General features: G+C 39.5%; 1 protein-coding gene across 1 annotated transcript in view; it reads left to right on the top strand.

Annotated features, from left to right (window-relative positions):
* Nucleotides 1–18,316, top strand: part of ARMH3 (armadillo like helical domain containing 3) — a gene marked incomplete at its 5' end in the record, with an annotated part of 185,268 nt that overhangs the window by 67,735 nt on the left and 99,217 nt on the right. The window contains 2 exon segments of the mRNA NM_001159813.1: nt 163–245; nt 1,174–1,300. Of these exon segments, the coding sequence (NP_001153285.1) occupies nt 163–245; nt 1,174–1,300 (210 nt within the window).

Below are 18,316 nucleotides of genomic sequence, written 5' to 3'. Positions count from 1 at the left end.
TTCCTCAAATATACCTGCCTTACCTGCTTTTTAAAAGACCTTGATGGCTGAGACTTACTCACTCTAACCCTCTGGATTTTTTTTAGAGCTAGTCTGTTTTTATTTAACTTTATTAATCATGGTTTGAATAGCTTGTTGATGTCTTTTTTTTTTTTTTTAAAGCCTTGATAAATTTGCTGAAGTTCCTTATGTCAAATGAGACTGTACTTTTGGCCAAACACAACATTTTTACATTAGCCCTTATGGTGAGTATCAAAACAAATACTTCTTTTTCTGAAGCCATATGCTAAGGCAGAAATGCACTGGTTTGAAACAGGAGCTGGTGGTCTGGGGACTAAGCCATAGAGGGAACCAGACCTGTATATATTTTTTGGATCCGAATCTGGACTGGTGTTCCCCACTCTCACCTATGTCTTTGGCAAACTCTGCATGACTCTCTTTCCTTCATGAAAATATATTGTCTGGCAGGGGTGGGTATAGGTTAGATCTCTGTGTATGAATAGTGAGCCTTGGTCCCAACTGAGAGACTACTGTATACTACTGCGGTCTCTATGTTGGTAAATGGCAAACCCTCTGAAGGTTCCATCATGGCTGCACTTGGTTTCTGAGGGACATTACAGATGCTTGCTTATCCGGCTGGTTATTTGGGATAGAAGGAGGCCATTGTGCATTTTGACTATCTTCTTAGGATATTATACAATGTGTTCTTAAATGTTCAACATTAGAGGGAAAAAAAGTCTTGATTCATAGCATTTGCTGATTTTCATTGTAGAGCTACACCCACCATGGCCAATTTCAAGCTATCAATGTGACATCAGAGTCATGCAGAGTTGGGAAGCAATGTGCAGTAGCACACCATTATATGACGTTTCCACCACACAGATACAATAGTTATAAATCTCCAGAGCATAGGTTATAGTAAAAGGTAGAAAATAATTAGGAAGTGATAAGTTTTTAATATTTATTACTTTCATTTTAATATAATTTATTTAATTATAAGTTTATATGAGTGAAATTTTTAATAATGGCTGTGTTTAACAACTGGCTTATAAAATTCCTGAAAATTTTACAGTCAACTCTTGCAAGACAGTAAGAGCTGGCTACAGCATACCACTGATAATTTCTAGTCTTCATAGCCTGATGCCTATACATGGGCCTTTCCTTCTTTTTTAGATTGTGAACCTATTTAATATGTTTATCACGTATGGCGACACATTTCTGCCAACCCCCAGCAGCTATGATGAACTTTACTATGAGATTATCCGCATGCACCAGAGCTTCGACAACCTCTACTCCATGGGTAAGCTGCCTTTTCTTTTTACTCCTCTCTCCACCATTTGTCTAGCTTTTGGCATATAAGAGGAAGAGACTACGAAAGATTCTCCTCTAGTTGTTTGATGCCCTGTGTGGCACAGAAATATAGTAGCCTCCTCTTCTCAGGCAATAGGAAGGTACATGTGGGCCTTTTTGCCTTTAGGAATTCAGATTTCATCTCAGTGTAAAGCTGGTTAGCAGCCCTTTGTTGATGTTTGTGAGAGAGAGAGAGAGAGAATAGGGAGGCTTGTAGATTCATTGAATGCCAGGGAGAAGGAGGTGAAAGAGTGGGTGGGAATTGACAGCAGCAAATAAAAGAACTTGGATCCCAGAACATTGTGTAATTTGAGGATGTCCAGGATTTTAAGGAATCTTAGTGTACCTATGTATTTTTAGCATAACTTACAAGTGGAAGTGGGCATTAGATAAAAATCTTTTTTTGCAAATCTTTTGGTGATTGGCTCACTGAAAATGTACTCTACAGCTACAGCAAGTATAACCTATTTCTGAAAGAAGTCATATGTCCCTATAAGTTTGGGATAAGGGCCTAGTTAATTCTACCTGTAGTATAAAGGTTAAGGAAAAATCTCTGTAGATTGCACAGAAACAGCCACTCAGTAAAACTATCTTATTTTTAAAACCCAAATTTATTAGCTTTATTGAAGTATAATTGATATATAAACTGCACACATTTTAATTATACAAATTTTAATAAGTCTTGACATATGTGTACGTATGTGAAACCATCACAATGATCAGGATAATAACCATATCCGTCACCTCCTAAAAGTTTCCTTGTATCTCTTTAGAATCCTCTCATGTCTCCTAAAAGTTTCCTTGTATCTCTTTAGAATCCTCTCATGTCTCCTTCACCACCTTCACCCACTGTGCCTCATCCCTGGGCAACCACTGATTTGCCTCTGTCACTGTAGATTGGTTTGCTTCATCCTTTGTGATGAGATTAATTGTGAAAATCCCAACCTCTCCTTGGGACTCCTGTATCATGAGGAAACTGGAGAGGATTTGGAACAAGTACCAGGAGAAAGAATAGAAGCAGCAGTGGAAAAGAAGGATTGCCTGGGAGGAAAATATTTTTTTTTCTAGTATACTTTATTTTTTAGAGAAGTGAAAGAAAACTTCTAAGAGAACTTTATAAGAGAACCTTTGCTATAATGTCTTAGGCAGTGCAAGTAGGGCCTTGTATTAGTAGGATGTTTTCAATGGCAAGTATCAGAAAACTCGGACTTAAAACTATCTTAAAGAGTAGGAAAATTATATGACAATTCTAGAATGGTATGATCAGTTGCTCAACAATGTCTACAAGGACCCAGGTTTTTAAAATATCTCTTCTCTCTCATTGTAATAGCTTTAGCATCAAGTCAGTTGCCCATGCACCAGCAAGTTTCAGTTGTCACATCAAGACCCATCTCTTTTTTTTAGGAGCTTGGCAGCCTTACATAAGAACTCTTTAATAGACTTCACGTTGGCTAGATGTGCTCAGGTTACCCCATTGTGGTTTGCATCTGCCTGGCTTCACCAACTTCCTGAGAATGTAGAATGTAGAATTTTCCAAGGGTAAAGAGCAGCCCCAGAGGTTTTAGCACTCATTGGTAGATGAATAAAGATGCTTTTCAATGAGGAAAGGGAAGAGTTGGAGTGGGGGAGATATTTTATAAAAGTCTGACATACCTGCTCAACTGGGCCATATGTAACTAGTCAAATGAGATAAACCCTTGTAGCTACAGCAACAAGATAAGAGAAGATACCTGTGAATGTCCAAATCTGCCAAGGGAGTAAAAATGTTAACCAGGAGGGCACAAATAGGAAAGTGAAACACAGCAAACAATAGGAGATAGCATGTTTCAGTGCTCTGTTTTATATAAAGTATAAACTTATGGTGAAAAAAACTTGTTTTTTATTAACCTTTTTGAGACATAATTTACATATATGGCAAAAAACACTCTTTTGAATGTGCAGTTTTGAGTTTTGACAAATGCATATAGTAGTGTAATTATCACAAAAATCAAGATATAGGAGAGTTTCACTATCCAAAAAATTTCCCTTGTGTTCATATGAGGTCAACTCCTTTGTCTACCCAAAACCCCTAGCAACCACTGATCTGTTTTCTGTTCTCTTGGTTTTGCCTTTTGCAGAACATCTTATAGATGGAATCATATAACCTTTTGAGTCTGGCTTCTTTCATATAGTATTTCATTTGAAATTCATCCTTGTCATTGCATCGATCAGTAGTTCCTTCCTTTTTATTACAGAGTAATATTCCATTGTATGAATTGCCATCTTAGTTTATCCATTTATCAGGTGAAGGAATTTGGAAGGTTTCCAGTTTTTAGCGATGATAAATAAAGCTCCTGTTAACATTCTTGTACATTAGTGAATACAAGGTTTTTTTGTTTTTGTTTTTGTTCTTTCTTGAGACAGGGTCTTGCTCTTTCACACATGGTGGAGGGCAGTGGCACAATTATGGCTCACTGGAGCTTTTACCTCCTGAGCTCAAGCAATCCTCCCACTTTAGCCTCCAAAGTAGCTGGGACTACAGGTACATGCCACCACGCCTGGGTCATTTTTGTATTTTTAGTAGAGACAGGGTTTCGCCATGTTGCCCAGGCTGGTCTTGAACTCCTGGGCTCAAGCAATCTGCCCATCTCGGCCTCTCAAAGTGTTGAGATTACAGGTGTGAGCCACTGTGCCCAGCATGAACCCAGGTTTTTATTTCACTTGGTTATGTACCTAGCAATGGGATTTTGGGGTGTTGTGGTAAGTATGTTTTAACTATATAAGAAACCACCAAACCGTTTTCCAAAATGCATGTTCTATTTTACATTCTCTCCAGCAATGCATGAAAGTTGTCGTCATTCCATATCATATCCAGCACTTGATATTCTCCACTTTTTTGTTGTTGTTGTTGTTTGCTTATAGATATATAGTGCTACCTCACTGTGTTTTTACCTTTGCATGAGTAATGATGTTGAGCATCTTTTCCTGTCCTTATTTGCCATCCATATATCTTCTTTGGTGAAGTATTTGCTCAAATCTTTTGCTCATTAAAAAAAAAAAAAAAAAAGGCTGGGCACGGTGGCTCACGCTTGTAATCCCAGCACTTTCAGAGTCCCAGGCAGGAGGATCAAGACTAGCCTGGCTAACATGGTGAAACCCTGTCTCTACTAAAAATACAAAAATTAGCCAGGCATGGTGGCACACACCTGTAGTCCCAGCACTTTGGGTGGCCAAGGTAGGCAGATCACTTGAGCTCAGGAGTTCGAGACCAGCCAACATGGCAAAACTCTGTCTTTACCAAAAATACAAAAATTTATTTAGGCGTGGCAGTGCATGCTTATGGTCCTAGCAACTTGGGAGGCTAAGGTGGGAGGATCACTGGAGCCCAGGAGGCTGAGGTTGCAGTGAGCTGAGATTGTACCACTGCACTCCAGCCTGTGTGACAGAGTGGTACTCTATCTCAAGAGAAAACAAAAACCAGTGCACACCAATGTTCATAATAGCACCATTCACAAGTGCCAAAAGGTGGAAGCAACTCAAGTGTCCATTGACAGATGAATAGATAAACAAAATGTGGTATATACATAATATCCCAGTGGGATATTATGCAGCCTTCAAAAGGAAAGAAGTCCTGTTACATGCTTCAGTGTGTATGAACCTTGAGGATATTGTGCTAAGTGAAATAAAGCAGTAACAAAGGGGTAGTACTTATATGAGGTATCCAAAGTAGTTAAATTCACAGATATGGAAAGTAAGATGATGATTACCAGGAGCTTTGGGAGGAGACAAAGAGAGTTGCTTAATGTGTGTAGAGTTTCAGTTCTACAAGATGAAAAAGTTCTGGAGATCTGTTTTACAGCAATGTAAATATACTTAACACCTAAATTGTATGCTTAAAAATGGTTAAGAGGGGCCCCTCCAAAAGTAGAGTATCTCAGTTATTCACAGTCACTTAAAGATTGAACTTCTCCTCTTTTCCCGCTTCTTACTACTGCCATTGATGAGTCTTTTTTAAAAAAATGGTTAAGAGGGTAAATTTTATGAGATGTCTTTCTTTTCTTTTTTCTTTTTCTTTTTTTTTTTTTTTTTTTTTTTTTTACCACAGTAACAACAAACCTAAACTCTAAAGTTTATTTAGATTTTACCAATTTTTCCACTAATGTCTCTTTTGTATTCCAGGATCTCATCTATGTTACCACATTACATTTAGTCATCGTGACTCCTTAGTCTTCTCTGGTCTGTGACTGTTTGTGTTTCCTTGTTTTTTATGACCCTGATAGTTTTCAAGAATGTTCCTCAATTTGGGTTTGTCTTGTGTTTTACTCATGGTTTGACTTGGATTGTGGATTATAGGGAAAAATGTCACACAGTCCAAGTACCCTGACTTATCACTGATGATACTAACCTTGATCACTTGGTTAAGGTAGTGTTTGCCATGTTTCTCTACCACAGAGTTGTAATTTTTTCTACTTTTTCATAGTCTGTTCTTTATTTTGTTTTATTTTTATTTTTATCATGTCTTATTCTTTGAAAGCAAATCACTAAATGCAGCCAACTTGAAAGTTGGGGGACAGGGAGGTTAAGCTCCACTTCCTGCAGAAAAGAGTATCTATATAAATTATTAAAACTTTTCTGTAAGAATTTGGTTGCTGTTGCTGCTGCTGCTGCTGCTGTTGCTTGTTGTTCTTGTTGTTGTTCTTCTTCTTGTTGTTCTTGTTGTTTTTGTTCTTCTTCTTGTTGTTGTTCTTATTCCTCTTCTTCCTCCTCCTCATCCTCCGCTCCCCCCCTTCCTTCCTTCCTTCCTTCCTTCCTTTCTTCTTCTTCCTTTTTTTTTTTTTTTTTTTTGAGACGGAGTCTTATTCTGTGGCCCACACTGGAGTGCAGTGGCACAATCTTGGCTCACTGCAACCTCCACCTGCTGGGTTCCAGGGATTCTCCTGCCTTAGCCTCCCAGGTAAATGGGATTACAGACCCACGCCTCCACACCTGGCTAATTTTTTTTGTTTTTAGTAGAGATGGGGTTTCACATGTTGGCCAGTCTGGTCTTGAACTCCCAATCTCAAGTGATTTGCCCTCCTCAGCCTCCCAAAGTGCCGGGATTACAGGTGTGAGCCACTGTGCCTGGCTTTCTTCTTTTTTTTGAGACAGTGTCTTGCTCTGTCACCCAGGCTGGAGTGCAGTGTCAATCACAGCTCATTGCAGCTTTGAACTCCAGGGCTCAAGCAGTCCTCCCACCTTGGCCTCCTGAGTAGCTGGGGTTACAGGTGTGCATCACCATGCCTGGATAATTTATTTTTGTTTTTTTGTATAGATGAAGTTGCCCTATGTTGCCCAGGCAGGTCTCGAACTCTTGGGCTCAAGCGATCCTCCTGCCTTGGCCTCCTAAAGTTCTGGGATTACAGGCATGAGCCACTGCACCCAGCCAGTATATGTTTTAATCAAAAGCTTACTGGAGTTTTGATTGGGATTATGGCAAACCTAGATCATTTTGGGGAAAACTGATATCTTGATAATGTACCTTACAATCTCTGACAAAATATATCTATTTATTGAAGTCTGATTTTTCTCACCAATGTTTTGTTGTTTACAACATGAAAATCTTGCATATATTCTATTAGATTTATCTTAATGTATTTCATGGCATTTGGTGCTATTAGTATTTTTGAAAATTTTAATTTTTAATTGTTTATTGCCAATATGCAGAAACACTACTTTTTAAAATTTTTTTAATATGACAGCTTTATGAGATATAATTCACCTACCATATAATCTGCCCATTAAAGCATACAATTTGGTGAGTTTCAGTGTAGTCAGAGAGTTGTACCACCATCACCACAATGAACTTTGGAGCATTTTCATCACCCCAACAGGAAACCTACCCGTGAGTGGTGACTCCCCATTTACTGCCATCTCCTGAGCTCTAGGCAATCACTAATCTATTCTCTGTGTCTGTAAATTTGCCTATTCTGGACATTTTATATAAATGAAATCATGCAATATGTGGTCTCTTGTGACTGGCTTCTTTTATTTTGGATCTTTTCAAGGCTTATCCATGTTGTTTCCATGAAGTAACAGTACTTTGTTCCCTTTTTACTGTGGAACAATATTACATTGTATGGATATACCACATTTTATTTATCCATTCATCAATTGTTAGACATTTAGGTTGCTTCTGCTTTTTGCTATTATGAATTATCCTGCTATGAGCATTCATGTACAAATTTTTGTGTGGGCATGTTTTCATTCTGTTGAGTATATACCTAGGAGCAGAATTGCTGGGTCATATGATAACTTTGTGTTTATAACCTTTTGAGGAACTGCCACACTGTTTGACTGTCCTCATTTTTCCAGTGTGGGTGTACCATTTTACACAAGCAAGAAACAATGCTGATTTTTAATCTTGTGTCCTGTTATCTTGCTATTTTTGATCTTGTATCCTGTCATCTCACTTATTAGGTTTATTAGTTTTTGTAACCTTTTTGGGATTTTCTACATAGACATTCATGTTGTATGTGAATGTTGTGTGCCTTTAAAGTCTTTTTCTTGCCTTGTTGTACAGGTTACAGCCTCCACTACTATGTTAAATTGGAGGGTAAAGATGGACATACTTGCCTTGTGTCCAATCTTAAGGTGAAAGGATTAAGGTTATCCTCCATTAAGTGTGATGTTAGCTGTAGGTTGTTCATAGATGCCCTCTATCTGGTTGAGGAAATTCCCTTTTATTTCCTGAGAATTGTTGTCATTAATGAATGTTGAATTTTGTTAAACATTCTCTAGCATTTATTGACATGATTACATGGTTTTCCTACTATTGTCTGTTAGTATAGTGATTGATTTTTAAATGTTGACCAACCCCACATGATTAGAACATCATTTTTACATATTGTTGTATTTGATTTGCTAGTATTCATGAGATATATTGGTCTGTAGTTTTACTTTCTTAAAATTTCTTTTTCTGGTTTCAGTGTTAGTTAATTTTGGCCTCATAATATGAATTGGGAAGTGTTCTCTCATTGCTCATCTTCTATTTTCTAGAAGAATTTGTTTAAGAGTGGTTTATTTCTTAAATGTTTGGTAAAATTTGCCAGTGAAGCCACTGCATCTGAAGTTTACTTTCGTGGAAGATTTTAAACCATAAGTTCAGTTTATTTAATAGGTACAGGACTATTTAAGTTATCTATTTAGCAGTGACCTTTGGAAGTTTGTGTCTTTGAAGAAATTTGTTTTATTTTGTTGTCACTTTTATGGGGCATACAGTTGTTTGTAATATTCACTTTTAATGTCTGTAGGGTCTGTACTCAGCTTCCCTCTTTCATTCCCTGTATTGGTAATTTGTATTTTCTCTCTTTTTTTTTTTCTTCATCAGTTTGGATAGATGTTTGTCAAGTTTATTGATTTCGCCTCCTCAGAGAACCAGCTTTTGGTTTTATTGATTTTTTTCTCTGTCATTTTTCTGTTTTATTGATTTATGCTCTTTATTTTCTTCTTATTGCTTGCTTTGAGTTTAATTTGCTCTTTTTTTGCTAGTTTTTTAGGGTGCAAGCATAGTTCATTGATATGAGGCTTTTCTTTTTTTCTAATATAAATATTTTGCACTATAAATTTCCCTCTAAGTACTGCTTTAGTTGCAGCTCATAAATTTTTTTGTTGTGTTTTTATTGTCTTTCAAGTTCAGTGTATTTTCTTATTTCCCTTGAATTTCTTCTTTGACTTTTGAATTTTTTAGAAATGTGTTGCTTAATTTTCAAATACTTGGGGATTTTCCAGATATTCTTCTGTTAGTAATTTCTAGTTTAGTTTTGTTTTGGCCCAAGAATATTGTTTGTATTATTTCAATGCTTCGAAATTTATTGAGACATGTTTTATGGCCCAGAGTATGGTCTATCTTGGTAAATGGTCCATTCCACATGCACTTGTATTTTGTTCTTGGTGGGTAGAGTGTTCTGTAAGTTTCAGTTTGGTTGAGTTGTATTATGATATTGTTCTCTGTTTTCACAAATTGTTCCGTCTACTTATTATAAAGGGACAGAGAAGATTGTGGAAACATTTGGCTGTAATTGTGGGTTTGTCTGTTTTCCCCTTGTGGTTCTTTTTACTTTTTGGTTCATGTGTTTTGTAGCTCTGCTGTTAGATAGATACACATTTAGGATTATTGTATCTTGGCAAATTGACTCTTTTATCATTATATAATATCCTCCTTCACCCTGGTAGTATTCCTTGTTCTGAATTCTGTTTTGTCTGACTTTAATGTAGCCACTTTGGCTTTTTAAATTATTAGTATCTGCATGCATACCTTAACTTTTTTTCTTTTTAGAAGTGAGTTCTTGCTATATAGCTTGAGTACAGTGGCTATTCACAGATGTGATCATAGTGCAATACATCCTCAAACTCTTGGGCTTAACTGATCCTTCTGCCTCAGCCTCCTGAGTAGATGGGACTACAGGCACATACCACTGTGGCTGGCTTATATATTTTCCTGTTAGCTATATATATATATATTTTTTTTTAACTTTTTTTTTTATTATTATACTTTAGGTTTTATGGTACATGTGCACAATGTGCAGGTTAGTTACATATGTATACATGTGCCATGCTGGTGTGCTGCACCCACCAACTCATCATCCAGCATTAGGTATATCTCCCAATGCTATCCCTCCCCCCTCCCCCCACCCCACAGCAGTCCCCGAAGTGTGATGTTCCCCTTCCTGTGTTCATGTGTTCCCATTGTTCAATTCCCACCTATGAGTGAGAATATGCGGTGTTTGGTTTTTTGTTCTTGTGATAGTTTACTGAGAATGATGATTTCCAATTTCATCCATGTCCCTACAAAGGACATGAACTCATCATTTTTTATGGCTGCATAGTATTTCATGGTGTATATGTGCCACATTTTCTTAATCCAGTCTATCATTGTTGGACATTTGGGTTGGTTCCACGTCTTTGCTATTGTGAATAATGCCGCAATAAACATACATGTGCATGTGTCTTTATAGCAGCATGATTTATAGTCCTTTGGGTATATACCCAGTAATGGGATGGCTGGGTCAAATGGCATTTCTAGTTCTAGATCCCTGAGGAATCACCACACTGACTTCCACAAGGGTTGCACTAGTTTACAGTCCCACCAACAGTGTAAAAGTGTTCCTATTTCTCCACATCCTCTCCAGCACCTGTTGTTTCCTGACTTTTTAATGATTGCCATTCTAACTGGTGTGAGATGGTATCTCATTGTGGTTTTGATTTGCATTTCTCTGATGGCCAGTGATGGTGAGCATTTTTTCATGTGTTTTTTGGCTGCATAAATGTCTTCTTTTGAGAAGTGTCTGTTCATGTCCTTCACCCACTTTTTGATGGGGTTGTTTGTTTTTTTCTTGTAAATTTGTTGGAGTTCATTGTAGATTCTGGATATTAGCCCTTTGTCAGATGAGTAGGTTGCGAAAATTTTCTCCCATTTTGTAGGTTCCCTGTTCACTCTGATGGTAGTTTCTTTTGCTGTGCAGAAGCTCTTTAGTTTAATTAGATCCCATTTGTCAATTTTGGCTTTTGTTGCCATTGCTTTTGGTGTTTTAGACATGAAGTCCTTGCCCATGCCTATGTCCTGAATGGTAATGCCTAGGTTTTCTTCTAGGGTTTTGATGGTTTTAGGTCTAATGTTTAAGTCTTTAATCCATCTTGAATTGATTTTTGTATAAGGTGTAAGGAAGGGATCCAGTTTCAGCTTTCTCCATATGGCTAGCCAGTTTTCCCAGCACCATTTATTAAATAGGGAATCCTTTCCCCATTTCTTGTTTTTCTCAGGTTTGTCAAAGATCAGATAGTTGTAGATATGTGGCATTATTTCTGATGGCTCTGTTCTGTTCCATTGGTCTATATCTCTGTTTTGGTACCAGTACCATGCTGTTTTGGTTACTGTAGCCTTGTAGTATAGTTTGAAATCAGGTAGTGTGATGCCTCCAGCTTTGTTCTTTTGGCTTAGGATTGACTTGGCAATGCGGGCTCTTTTTTGGTTCCATATGAACTTTAAAGTAGTTTTTTCCAATTCTGTGAAGAAAGTCATTGGTAGCTTGATGGGGATGGCATTGAATCTGTAAATTACCTTGGGCAGTATGGCCATTTTCATGATGTTGATTCTTCCTACCCATGAGCATGGAATGTTCTTCCATTTGTTTGTATCCTCTTTTATTTCCTTGAGCAGTGGTTTGTAGTTCTCCTTGAAGAAGTCCTTCACATCCCTTGTAAGTTGGATTCCTAGGTATTTTATTCTCTTTGAAGCAGTTGTGAATGGGAGTTCACTCATGATTTGGCTCTCTGTTTGTCTGTTATTGGTGTATAAGAATGCTTGTGATTTTTGTACATTGATTTTGTATCCTGAGACTTTGCTGAAGTTGCTTATCAGCTTAAGGAGATTTTGGGCTGAGACAATGGGGTTTTCTAGATATACAATCATGTCATCTGCAAACAGGGACAATTTGACTTCCTCTTTTCCTAACTGAATACCCTTTATTTCCTTCTCCTGCCTAATTGCCCTGGCCAGAACTTCCAACACTATGTTGAATAGAAGTGGTGAGAGAGGGCATCCCTGTCTTGTGCCAGTTTTCAAAGGCAATGCTTCCAGTTTTTGCCCATTCAGTATGATATTGGCTGTGGGTTTGTCATAGATAGCTCTTATTATTTTGAGATACGTCCCATCAATACCTAATTTATTGAGAGTTTTTAGCATGAAGGGTTGTTGAATTTTGTCAAAGGCCTTTTCTGCATCTATTGAGATAATCATGTGGTTTTTGTCTTTGGTTCTGTTTATATGCTGGATTACATTTATTGATTTGCATATATTGAACCAGCCTTGCATCCCAGGGATGAAGCCCACTTGATCATGGTGGATGAGCTTTTTGATGTGCTGCTGGATTCTGTTTGCCAGTATTTTATTGAGGATTTTTGCATCAATGTTCATCAAGGATATTGGTCTAAAATTCTCTTTTTTGGTTGTGTCTCTGCCCGGCTTTGGTATCAGGATGATGCTGGCCTCATAAAATGAGTTAGGGAGGATTCCCTCTTTTTCTATTGATTGGAATAGTTTCAGAAGGAATGGTACCAGTTCCTCCTTGTACCTCTGGTAGATTTCGGCTGTGAACACATCTGGTCCTGGACTTTTTTTGGTTGGTAAGCTATTGATTATTGCCACAATTTCAGCTCCTGTTATTGGTCTATTCAGAGATTCAACTTCTTCCTGGTTTAGTCTTGGGAGGGTGTATGTGTTGAGGAATTTATCCATTTCTTCTAGATTTTCTAGTTTATTTGCGTAGAGGTGTTTGTAGTATTCTCTGATGGTAGTTTGTATTTCTGTGGGATTGGTGGTGATATCCCCTTTATCATTTTTTATTGCATCTATTTGATTCCTCTCTCTTTTTTTCTTTATTAATCTTGCTAGCGGTCTATCAATTTTGTTGATCCTTTCAAAAAACCAGCTCCTGGATTCATTAATTTTGTGAAGGGTTTTTTGTGTCTCTATTTCCTTCAGTTCTGCTCTGATTTTAGTTATTTCTTGCCTTCTGCTAGCTTTTGAATGTGTTTGCTCTTGCTTTTCTAGTTCTTTTAATTGTGATGTTAGGGTGTCAGTTTTGGATCTTTCCTGCTTTCTCTTATGGGCATTTAGTGCTATAAATTTCCCTCTACACACTGCTTTGAATGCATCCCAGAGATTCTGGTATGTTGTGTCTTGGTTCTTGTTGGTTTCAAAGAACATCTTTATTTCTGCCTTCATTTCGTTATGTACCCAGTAGTCATTCAGGAGCAGGTTGTTCAGTTTCCATGTAGTTGAGTGGTTTTGAGTGAGATTCTTAATCCTGAGTTCTAGCTTGATTGCACTGTGATCTGAGAGATAGTTTGTTATAATTTCTGTTCTTTTACATTTACTGAGGAGAGCTTTACTTCCAACTATGTGGTCAATTTTGGAATAGGTGTGGTGTGGTGCTGAAAAAAATGTATATTCTGTTGATTTGGGGTGGAGAGTTCTGTAGATGTCTATTTGGTCCACTTGGTGCAGAGCTGAGTTCAATTCCTGGGTATCCTTGTTGACTTTCTGTCTCGTTGATCTGTCTAATGTTGACAGTGGGGTGTTAAAGTCTCCCATTATTAATGTGTGGGAGTCTAAGTCTCTTTGTAGGTCACTCAGGACTTGCTTTATGAATCTGGGTGCTCCTGTATTGGGTGCATATATATTTAGGATAGTTAGCTCTTCTTGTTGAATTGATCCCTTTACCATTATGTAATGGCCTTCTTTGTCTCTTTTGATCTTTGTTGGTTTAAAGTCTGTTTTATCAGAGACTAGGATTGCAACCCCTGCCTTTTTTTGTTTTCCGTTTGCTTGGTAGATCTTCCTCCATCCTTTTATTTTGAGCCTATGTGTGTCTCTGCACGTGAGATGGGTTTCCTGAATACAGCACACTGATGGGTCTTGAGTCTTTATCCAGTTTGCCAGTCTGTGTCTTTTAATTGGAGCATTTAGTCCATTTACATTTAAAGTTAATATTGTTATGTGTGAATTTGATCCTGTCATTATGATGTTAGCTGGTTATTTTGCTCGTTAGTTGATGCAGTCTCTTCCTAGTCTCGATGGTCTTTACATTTTGGCATGATTTTGCAGTGGCTGGTACCGGTTGTGCCTTTCCATGTTTAGCGCTTCCTTCAGGAGCTCTTTTAGGGCAGGCCTGGTGGTGACAAAATCTCTCAGTATTTGCTTGTCTGTAAAGTATTTTATTTCTCCTTCACTTATGAAGCTTAGTTTGGCTGGATATGAAATTCTGGGTTGAAAATTCTTTTCTTTAAGAATGTTGAATATTGGCCCCCACTCTCTTCTGGCTTGTAGGGTTTCTGCCGAGAGATCCACTGTTAGTCTGATGGGCTTCCCTTTGTGGGTAACCCGACCTTTCTCTCTGGCTGCCCTTAACATTTTTTCCTTCATTTCAACTTTGGTGAATCTGACAATTATGTGTCTCGGAGTTGCTCTTCTCGAGGAGTATCTTTGTGGCGTTCTCTGTATTTCCTGAATCTGAATGTTGGCCTGCCTTGCTAGATTGGGGAAGTTCTCCTGGATAATATCCTGCAGAGTGTTTTGCAACTTGGTTCCATTCTCCCCGTCACTTTCAGGTACACCAGTCAGACGTAGATTTGGTCTTTTCACATAGTCCCACATTTCTTGGAGGCTTTGCTCGTTTCTTTTTATTCTTTTTTCTCTAAACTTCCCTTCTCGCTTCATTTCATTCATTTCATCTTCCAGGGCTGATACCCTTTCTTCCATTTGATTGCATCGGCTCCTGAGGCTTCTGCATTCTTCACGTAGTTCTCGAGCCTTGGTTTTCAGCTCCATCAGCTCCTTTAAGCACTTCTCTGTATTGGTTATTCTAGTTATACATTGTTCTAAATTTTTTTCAAAGTTTTCAACTTCTTTGCCTTTGGTTTGAATATCCTCCCGTAGCTTGGAGTAATTTGATCGTCTGAAGCCTTCTTCTCTCAGCTCGTCAAAGTCATTCTCCGTCCAGCTTTGTTCCGTTGCTGGTGAGGAACTGCGTTCCTTTGGAGGAGGAGAGGCACTCTGCTTTTTAGAGTTTCCAGTTTTTCTGCTCTGTTTTTTCCCCATCTTTGTGGTTTTATCTACTTTGGTCTTTGATGATGGTGATGTACAGATGGGTTTTTGGTGTGGATGTCCTTTCTGTTAGTTTTCCTTCTAACAGACAGGACCCTCAGCTGCAGGTCTGTTGGAGTACCCGGCCGGCCGTGTGAGGTGTCAGTCTGCCCCTGCTGGGGGGTGCCTCCCAGTTAGGCTGCTTGGGGGTCAGGGGTCAGGGACCCACTTGAGGAGGCAGTCTGCCCGTTCTCAGATCTCCAGCTGCGTGCTGGGAGAACCACTGCTCTCCTCAAAGCTGTCAGACAGGGACATTTAAGTCTGCAGAGGTTACTGCTGTCTTTTTGTTTGTCTGTGCTCTGCCCCCATAGGTGGAGCCTACAGAGGCAGGCAGGCCTCCTTGAGCTGTGGGGGGCTCCACCCAGTTCAAGCTTCCCGGCTGCTTTGTTTACCTAAGCGAGCCTGGGCAATGGCGGGCGCCCCTCCCCCAGCCTCGCTGCCGCCTTGCTGTTTGATCTCAGACTGCTGTGCTAGCCATCAGCGAGACTCCGTGGGTGTAGGACCCTCTGAGCCAAGTGCGGGCTATACTCTCCTGGTACACCGTTTCCTAAGCCCGTCGCAAAAGCACAGTATTCGGGTGGGAGTGGCCCGATTTTCCAGGTGCCGTCTGTCACCCCTGGAAAGGGAACTCCCTGACCCCTTGCGCTTCCTGAGTGAGGCAATGCCTCGCCCCTGCTTCGGCTGGCGCACGGTGTGCTCACCCACTGACCTGCGCCCACTGTCTGGCACTCCCTAGTGAGATGAACCCGGTACCTCAGATGGAAATGCAAAAATCACCCGTCTTCTGCGTCGCTCACGCTGGGAGCTGTAGACCGAAGCTGTTCCTATTCGGCCATCTTGGCTCCTGCCCCCTATATTTTTATATTTAAAGTGTCTGTCTTGTACACAGCTTACAGTTGGGTCTTGTTTATTATCCAGTCTGATAATCTCTGTATCTTATTTGGCATATTAGCTATACATATTTACAATGTGATAATCAATTATAGTTTCTTTCAGTTCTACCACTTATTTTGTTTGCCCCTCCCCGCACTCTTTTAAACATTCCGTTTTAATTTATTAGTTGGCTTTTGGGCTATATTTGTATTTTTTAGCAGTTACTCTAAGATTACATTGTATATACCTTTTGCAGTCTAAAGTTAGGATTGTACCACTTCAATAAAATGTAGAAACTTTGCTACTATATAGGGTCTATTTATTTATTTATTTATTTTTGAGTTTCGCTCTTGTTGCCCGGGCTGGAGTGCAATGGCATGATCTCGGCTCACTGCAACCTCTGCTTCCCCAGTTCAAGCGATTCTCCTGCCTCAGCCTCCCAAGTAGTTGGGATTACAGGCATGTGCCACCAAGCCTGGCTAATTTTGTATTTTTAGTAGAGATGGGGTTTCTCCATGTTGGTCAGGCTGGTTTTGAACTCCCAACCTCAGGTGATCCACCTGCCTTGGCCTCCCAAAGTGCTGGGATTACAGGTGTGAGCCACTGTGCCTGGTCTTTTTTTTTAGTTTTTAAGAGATGGGGTCTTGCTCTGTTGCTCAAGCTGGAGTGCAGTGGTGTGATTATAGCTCACTGCAGCCTTAAGCTCCTGGGCTCAAGTGATCCTCCTCCCTCAACCTCCTGAGTAGCTGGGATTACAGGTGTGAGCCACTGCACCCAGCTGGATATAGAATTTTTAGTTGGTAATTTTTATCTTGAAGTACTTTGAAGCTATTATTCTCCTTTTTCTGGCCTCCATGGTTTCTGAAAATAAATCTGTAGTCATTTGAATAATTGTTCCATTGCTTGTAGTATGTTGTTTTTCTCTAGCTTTTTTTTTATTTTTGAGACGGAGTCTCGCTCTGTCGCCTAGGCTGGAGTGCAGTGGGGTGATTTCAGCTCACTGCAAGCTCCGCCTCCCGGGTTCAAGCTATTCTCTGCCTCAGCCTCCCGAGTAGCTGGGATTACAAGTGCCCACCACCACGCCTGGCTAATTTTTGTATTTTTAGTAGAGACGGGGTTTCACCATCTTGGCCAGGCTGGTCTTGAACTCCTGACCTCGTGATCCACCCGCCTCAGCCTCTCAAAGTGCTGGGATTACAGGCCTGAGCCACCACCGCACCTGTCCTTCTGTAGCTTCTTAAAAGGTTTTTTTTTTCCTTATCTTTGGCCTTTCAGCAGTGTGATTATAATATATCTATGCACAATTTTTCTTTGAGTTCATCCTATTTGGGGTTTGCTGAGCTTCTTAACTCTCACCAAATTTGGGGAAGTCTTTAGCCCTTCTTTTTTCACTGGGGGCAGAAACTCTGCCCCAATTTCTGTCTCCTCCTTTTCTGAGACTATAGTATCACAAGGATTAGACTTTTTGATATTGTCCCATATGTTTCTGAGGCCCTGTCCCTCCCCTCCCCCATTTGTCTCTATTCTTCGTATTTAATTATTTCTATTATACTTTATGTTCACTGACTCCTTTGTCAGTCTATTCTGCTATTAAGCCCATCCAGTGAATTCTTTATTTCACATGGTACATATTTTACTTCTAAATATGTGTCACCCTGGCTGGAGTGCAGTGGTGCACTCGTGGCTCACTGTAGCCTCAAACTCCTGGGCTCAAGTGATCCTCCTACCTCAGCCTTCCAAAGTGCTGGGGTTACAAGGCATTAGCCACTGTGCCCAGCTTTACTTCTAAATATTTTAATTGGTTCTTTTTATGGCTTCAGTTTCTTTGCTGAACTTCTGTCTTTCCATTCATTTCAAGTATGTTTACCTTTTCCTCATGGAGCATAGTTATGATAACTGCTTTAAAGTCCTTGATAATTTTAACATACGTGCCATCTCAGATATCTGTTTTCTGTCTTTTCTTTTGATAATTGGTCACTTTTTTTGTTTTATTATATATTCTGGTTCTTTATGAGTAATTTTGGATTACCTCCTGGACATTTTTTTTTTTTTTTGAGACAGAGTCTTACTCTGTCGCCCAGGCTGGAGTGCAGTGGCTCACTGCAACCTCTGCCTCCTAGGTTCAAGTGATTCTCCTGCCTCATCCTCCCCAGTATCTGAGATTACAAGTGCCTGCCACCATGCCTGGCTAATTTTTTGTATTTTAGTAGAGATGGAGTTTTGCCATGTTGGCCAGGCTGGTCTCGAATTCCTGACCTCAGGTGATCTGCCCACCTTGGCCTCTCAAAATGCTGGGATTACAGGCATGAGCCACCGAGCCTGGCCTCCTCCTGGACATTTTTAATGTTATGTTGTATACACTCAGAGATTGGTTATAATCTTCTGGATTTTTTTTTTCTTTTTTGAGACAGAGTCTCGTTCTGTCACCTAGGC

The sequence above is a fragment of the Pongo abelii genome, chromosome 8 (assembly GCF_028885655.2).
Source record: "Pongo abelii isolate AG06213 chromosome 8, NHGRI_mPonAbe1-v2.0_pri, whole genome shotgun sequence".
Classification (NCBI taxonomy): Eukaryota; Metazoa; Chordata; class Mammalia; order Primates; family Hominidae; genus Pongo; species Pongo abelii.
The sequence above is the reverse complement of the archived record's forward strand: the minus strand, read 5'-3'. Positions and strand labels throughout refer to the sequence as shown.